The 7,500-nt window shown below is 39.6% G+C and overlaps 1 protein-coding gene across 10 annotated transcripts in view; it reads left to right on the top strand.

Moving 5' to 3' along the window:
- cac (calcium voltage-gated channel subunit cacophony) overlaps positions 1–7,500 on the top strand; it is a 775,822-nt gene that overhangs the window by 514,491 nt on the left and 253,831 nt on the right. For 8 of the 10 annotated variants that reach the window (XM_076210761.1, XM_076210766.1, XM_076210760.1 and 5 more), the window contains exon 7: positions 2,169–2,272. The exons of 1 other annotated variant lie outside the window; for it this stretch is intronic. In XM_076210761.1, coding sequence (XP_076066876.1) covers positions 2,169–2,272 — 104 coding nt within the window. Of the gene's footprint in view, positions 1–453; positions 561–2,168; positions 2,273–7,500 lie in introns of all 10 variants that reach the window. One more of the 10 variants, XM_076210759.1, reaches the window with a different exon arrangement.

Raw genomic sequence — 7,500 nt, forward strand, 5'->3', positions numbered from 1 at the left:
TCATATATATACATATGTATTAGGTAACGGAACAGCAGTTTGATCAGCTTTGGTTTTTCAAAGGAGTATCTATGTAAATAATTCCCCTCTTTGCCTGTGTATTGGTCGATATACATTAGAAACTAAGAATTGATGATAATTGATGATGATCAAAGCCGATGACCGAAGGTTTTAGGGTCTTTACGAGGGCCGTGACATTTCAGAGCAAGTGTATGAGTTTTTTTGTTTTAAGATTATGTGTGTCACTGACTGGACTTTAGCCTTTTAATCTACAAGGACGAAAACCTGAGGGTAGTGAGGGTACTTTAGAAGTAATCAATCAGAGTTGTGCTACTGTTGATGTCATAGTGGAAATACAGAATGAGATAATGTCATCCTGTGCTATACACTAAGTAGACACCGCCGGGAAGTGTCTATCTACAATCTCTTTGACGATCCCTCTCTCGGGTACAGCGGTATGACAATCATAGCCGCTGACAGTTTCGGCCAAACGGTGGATCTGAGGATGCTGCGCTCATTCAGGGTCCTCAGGCCCCTCAAGTTGGTCTCAAGGCTTCCAAGTAAGTGGCCACTGAGCGAGCATAGGGGGCGTGGCTTAGGAATGCTGGTATCTTAGACCAATTATCTGATATGAGCTCTTAGACTGTACTATGAGCAATTCTAGAAATCTAGACTATTATCCTAGAGTTGAGTGGTACGTACTGTGGCATATTGAATTATCATTTAGACTACTGGACTGAATCTTCTTCTACCTAGTAAAGTGTTAGATAGCTGATCGGGTACCTGTTTAGGTGGCGTTGTGGAAAGTGGGCCCCTTGGGCCCTAGGCGTAGGTAGTGCAACCTTCTCAACAATACTCAACTTGATGTAGTCTCGGCATCACCTCCTCCCTTTCAGGTAAACTTAGAGCCTGCATCGGCCAGTCCTTGACAATCCCGTAGCCGCTTGTGGCCAAAGACACGTTCCATTGGTTTCTCTAGCTTCTTGAAGGCATCCTTGTTACGAGTTAGATCCTTGGTGGTAGAATTAGCAGTGTACGTAAAGCGCTATTGCCTGTTTGCATCACTAAAGAGAATGTTTGTTTGGAAAGTCTCTAGGAGGAGCAGCCAATCCAATCATGTTGCTATAAACATTGTGGTAGTAGCTCTCCAGCTCCTAGCTGACTATTTAATCCGACCACATGAGGTACAGTAACAAAATCATGGTGAATTAATTACTTGGTGTCGAATGAAGCTGCATGGTTTGTTTTCATCCTCGAATATCCGGTGTGACTGGTGCTATTTTCAAAGTTTTATAATAACACGTTTTGTGACCACATTTTTATATCTGAATGATTTTTGAAGCGCATTGGACATGCCAACTCTACAATAACGGGATTTTAGAAGCAGAATTTTAGAAAAATTATTTTAGAAGCGGATTCTTCCAGACGGACCAAGCGTCCATTTTTCTACTAGAGCTAGATAACCGAGCAATGGCCAGACATATAGTGAGACAGTGTCTTAGTGTTTTTCCTTCACATCTGTAGAACCATGTTATTACTCCATAGCTCATCAGGAGAAAACTCACACGTGCGCCATACCAACTTCTCTGGAACAAACTTTCTCGCTTTCCTTTTCATTCACAAGCTCAAGAAACGCACTCGTCAGCAACCCTTCCGCGGTTGTCTGGTTCTTAGACTCCTCAGGAATCCGCCCCGTTCACCAACAACGGACTTGACCGCTGTAAGCGGAGAATTTCACTAACACCCACCCCATTCACCAACACCGGACTTGACCGCTGTAAGCGGAGAATTTCACTAACCAAAGTCAGCAACCCTCCCCCGGTTATCTTGTTCTTAGACTCCTCAAGCACTCGCCCCATTCACCAACACCGGACTTGACCGCTGTAGGCGGAGAATTTCACTAACCGCAGTCAGCAACCCTCCTCCGGTTGTCTTGTTCTTAGACTCCTCAAGCACTCACCCCATTCACCAACACCGGACTTGACCGGTGTAAACGGAGAATTTCACTAACCGCAGTCTTCAATAAACCCCCACGTGCAAGTCCAGAGAAGTTGGCGTGCCTACGTTTAACTGTTGACTTCTAGATGCTCTAGCTTGAACCAGTGCCCCTAGAATGCCCTAGGTGCCCCTAGCAGTAGTATAGAGACGATCACTCGCTTCCCTTCCAGGTTCGTGATGTTATTCGTTCCAATGAAGAATGAAGCTATAGACTTAAGAACGCTCAGGGCCATACGAGTGTTAAGGCCTTTAAAGCTAGTGTCAGGAATACCGAGTAAGTAGCGTAGTAGTCCTGTAGTTAATTCCTTGTCCACCTCACTAAGCTTTAGTGATACAATACACAGCCTGCCTGCCTGTTCACCTCTTGCTAGCCTGTCTGCTTGGCCTGCCGGCCGACATCCCCAACTGACTGACGGATTTCTTGCTTGCTTGACTGCTTTATGTTCTCAAGAGCCATTGCTAAAAAGATTCATGCCTGACACAAATCTACGTGACCATACATATGAATGAATAGATCACCTATTCATGTTCATATGTATGCATACAGTATATATATATACATATATATATATATATATATATATATATATATACATACATACACATATATGTATGATATATACGTGTATGTAAGGACAGTACGTATGTGTGCATGGTCCTTATCCACCTGTTTTTTTGTTGTGGATGTGTGAATGCCCAAACTGTTGTTCTGCCATTGTTCAGCTTCTTAAAGACCCAGAAACGTGTGTGTGTATGTGTAAGTGTGTCTGTGTGCCTTGCGTGTGCTTTGACGACGCTTCTGCTTAGGCACAGCACTCGGAAAAAGAAAGAAATCGCTTCTGCAGTTCGTCTGCCTGTGATGCTTGGATTCCTCCCCCCACCCCAAACCGCTTTATAGTCAAGTATGATATCTCTGTGTCACCCTTATCAGCTTGAATGTGGAATGCAGCTTATGAAGACGTTGCCTTCACATCCATGAACCTTTGTTGTATGACAATGTGAGTGTCTTGGTAGAGTGCATGGTACTGGATGTCGTAGAGGTTGAGAATTCGTATTGGATGTGGTGTCTGTCCCGAAACCGCACGCCATCCTTCCCTCATCTCCTCTCCTCCTTCCCCCAACGTTCAGTTGTTCATTACCAGTGTTTACGTGTTGCAATTTAACATCTCTCTCCAAACCTAAGCCAAGGTGTCACAAGGCAACCCATTCTCAAAAAAAAAAAAAAAAGAAAAAAAATCTTGGCCATCACTGTGTTGCTTAAAAGCCCATGTTCTTACATTTGTGCCATCGCCTGCAAATAACAAAGGATTCTGTATATATGTTTTTTTCAGTCATGACAAGGTATAACAGATTTGACTTTTTTTCCCATAAACTACCTACACCATTACTATCCAACCGATATAAACATTCAAACAGAAATACATTACATTTGACAAAAAAAAAAAGATCTGCTCAACTGAAAAACTAAAGAATTATTTATATTGTCCAACAAACTGGGAATCTTCACAAGCTTAGAAAAAAATGTCTGACAGATATTCATATAAAAAATCAACTTCAGTCCCAAAGAATAGAATATTTTCAAATATCTCATTAAAATCGGTAATTGTCCTGCATACACACACACTCACACACACACACACACACACACACACACACACACACACACACATGTACACCTCACTGAGATCATCAGATAGACTTACATTGAAACACCTAGGATCTGCAGACCGTGGTGGGAATCAGCGATTAACGAGTATCCAGAAAACATTCAAGAACATCACATTATTACGATGAAAATTCGAGAGTGGAATGACCGAGTTGTGATGAGAAGTGGTAAGACTCTAAGAGATGAGACTACAAACGAAAGACTCCTCAGAATTCGAGAGTGGAATGATGGAGTTGTGATGAGAAGTGGTAAGACTCTAAGAGATGAGACTGCAAACGAAAGACTCCTCAGGAAATTTATATTAAAAACGTCGTTGGATGGTGTACTTCAAGACGACGAATATACAATCAGTTCCTTAAAGAGAATGACCTAAATCAAGAGAAAGAATAGCAACGAGATATATCCTCTTGGCAGAAAAAAAATAACCATATATAACACTCCGAAATGGCTTAAGGTTGAGAATTAAAATCTAATAAAGTGATTACGAAAAAGAAATGAATGATGGAAGAGAACATAAGAACATAAGAATGAAGGAGGATGCAAGAGACCATAAGGCCTACACTAGGCAGCTCCGTATCCATCACCACCTATCATCCCCATCCATAAAGTTGTCTAATCGTTTCTTAAAGCAACTGATAGTTTCAGCGCTTACTACATGGTTACTAAGTCTATTCCATTCGTCGACCACCCTATTAGTAAACCAATTCTTGCCTATTTCCTTCTTAAATCTAAAGAGACTGACTATTCAAGTACAAAACACAACAAAATAGAAAATGACTATCACAGTCTAGTTAGAAAAGTAAAGATAAGCCACTATGATAATAAAGACTCCAGAAAATATGTATCACGTTGTTTGAAAACAGCGAAACATGCAAGATCTACAAAATAATAAAAAACGCGCTCCAAAATAGGAACTGACTGAACTTAGCAAGTTTACCTGAGTGAATGTTAACGATATATAAAAAAAACTACACGTACAGTGAAAAATACCTATTTCCATTTGTTGGACAGATAGATTGAAAATTTTTATTGAGTATATTTTTTCGTATAATCGTGATTATAGAATTTTCTGATATGCCATAAATTGAAAAAACTAAAGAGGTAGACAGACAAAAGAGATCTGACGAATTCAAGACTAATATGAAACTTGTCACAATTATTAAATGTCATAAAGAACACACGAAGACATCCTGAATGATAGCTAGATCATACCCAAAACTCATTCATCTTTATCCAAGAGAATTGATCAGGAAACATCAAATTACACTACCCGGAGGCTAAACAAAAGTGACAACTACTCAGACCAGCAGTGTATAACTATTAGACCTTAAATTTTCAGTCTAACTTTGTGTTATCAGTATGAAATCTTATAAAAAAATATCTCGCCTTTTTGTTGTCCGTTTGCACTGCTTGTACATGATTTCCTTGGCCTGACGCCCTGACATGCTTCCTAATTTTGCTAAATGTTCTATGGAAACGCCTGTGCGTGTCTCATTGTGAAGTCATCCATAGAAAAAAAAAAGGGTTACTATCACATGTATCGTGTGGTCATCTTGGGTCCTTGCCAAAAACTAGGTCACGGGAGATCTTGATTGCTGGATCTGTTCACTGGTGCTTGTACTCGGGGTCTCCCGTTAGAGGGTTTAGTATCAATATTATTTACTTATTCGTGCATTCTGTTAATCCATGATCCTTGATTGCCAAGCAGTTGTTAAATGTACATCAGCTTTGTTTTGTTTTATGATTACAGTCTTTTGTAGCAAACCAATTTATCCACCAGTCCTTTCTAAAATGTTTCTGATCATTTGTCAAGGAGAGGAATTATCGTGGAGAAATTTGAAGAAAATCTACCACAAATACACACAGGAATGAATACATATATCCCAGGAACAAATTACCACTTGACACACATACGCGGATACACGCACACACACACACACACACACACACACACACACACACACACACATACACACACTTTCTTCTTGCGTAGATCGGAAGGGACTTATTTTCTCTTTGAAGAAAACCAAAGATATTGAAGAAAAACACAATCATTTGAGCTTAAATACGTATTGTAACACAAGGCAGGCAATAATATGGGGTCCTAAAAGTAGAGGGTGAGAGGTATAAAAATGATATAAAAAAAAAATGAAAATGAAAATGGCATGACAGGCGAGAAGGGACTGAGATAGAAAGTGGATGGAGGAAGGAGTATAGAGTATTCGCTCACAACATATATTGAAATATCGAAAAAGATAGTGTAAATCGTCCATCATAATCTGAGATTCGTAATTTGATTAGATAAATCTAAGGATAAATAGGTGATATGGAACTGAAGAGTTTGAAATGCTGGACGGGGTAATTTTTTGTTTTGTTTTTATCAGTAAGATAAAAATCAATCAGATGAAAGAGAAAATGTCGATAAGAAATAAGAAACTGAACAGTCAATGGTGATTGTAAAAGATCAAAGGAAGATAGAGATAATTTGGTCAAAAGAGAGGAACATTCAAGAAATTATTTAGGAAGACATAAATGAAAACGAGAACATAAAAAATATCAGAAAAGGTAAAAAACGTAGTCAGGGTGTTAACAGACAGGTTTAAGAAGTTATAAAAATGTATCACGATTTTAGTGAGAAAAGAGGATCATATCTTATTACTCTTACTCGGCTCTTACTCTGTTGGTTGTCAGGCCGTACGGCCCTTCACCGCTTCTTTCACTATGCCTCTACAGATGGTTCTATTCTCTGCCAATTCTTTCCAGTCCTCTCTTGGTGCCACCCTCTCCGCGTCCTTCTCCACTCCATCCATCCACCTGTGCCTGGGTCTCCCTAATGGTCCTATGCACATCCCTTACTCTTGCTCTTGCTTCTTTCACTATGCCTCTCCAGATGGTTCTATTCTCTGCCGATTCTTTCCAGTCCTCTCTTGGTGCCACCCTCTCCGCATCCTTCTCCACTCTATCCATTCATCTGTACCTGGGGTCTCCCTACTGGTCGTCTGCCCTCTACGCCTCCTTCCATCACCTTCCTTGGTAGTCTATCTGCCTCCATTCGGACGCAGTGTCCAGCCCACCTTGCTCTTCTTCCCCTTATTCCATCCTGAATGTACGGTTGTCCGGTCTGATCTCTAATTTCCCTGTTATGTCTTCGTCTCCATTTCCCTTCTTCTTCATCATATACTGGATGTTATCTTATTACAAAGAATAAAACTGGCGTAGTATGATGAGTACAAAATAGTTATTTAGAACAGGAGGACATTTAAAGAAAAAATATATTCTAATTGTACGGCAGTGACGGAAGGCCAGCAGGCACTAAATCAAAGTCACAATTCTCAATGAACGAAATAATCCGTAAGAAGTAAAAATTGGTAAACAAAAACAACCTTTGAGATTGTAGGATAGAAAGAGATGAAACAGAAGAAAAAAAGAAAAAATACTACAATATGAGGTTGTGGCACTACAAAATATAAAACAGAGGAAGAAAAGAAAAAAAAAACAAGAGGACAAAAAATGATATGGCATTGCAATAAATAAAACAGAAAAAGAAAGGACAAAACACATTTTTAAAGTTGTTATTGCAAGAGCTAAAACAGATGAAGAAAGAAAAAACAACAACAAGAGGACAAAATGAAAATGTGGCAGAAAGAACAAGAATCAAGAGGACAAAAAAATGAGGATGTGCCATTGCAAGAGAAGTGCAAAGAAAAAAAAAAGAAAAATCAAAAAATGAACTGGAAGATGGCATTTGATACTACAATGGGCATTAGATCAGCAAAGCGCTTAGGTCAACGTCACACAGGTACAAATTTTTTCTTTTTCATATATTTTTTTTCTTT

Source organism: Oratosquilla oratoria, chromosome 27 (assembly GCF_046742065.1).
Source record: "Oratosquilla oratoria isolate Oo_2021 chromosome 27, ASM4674206v1, whole genome shotgun sequence".
In the NCBI taxonomy this organism is placed as follows: domain Eukaryota; kingdom Metazoa; phylum Arthropoda; class Malacostraca; order Stomatopoda; family Squillidae; genus Oratosquilla; species Oratosquilla oratoria.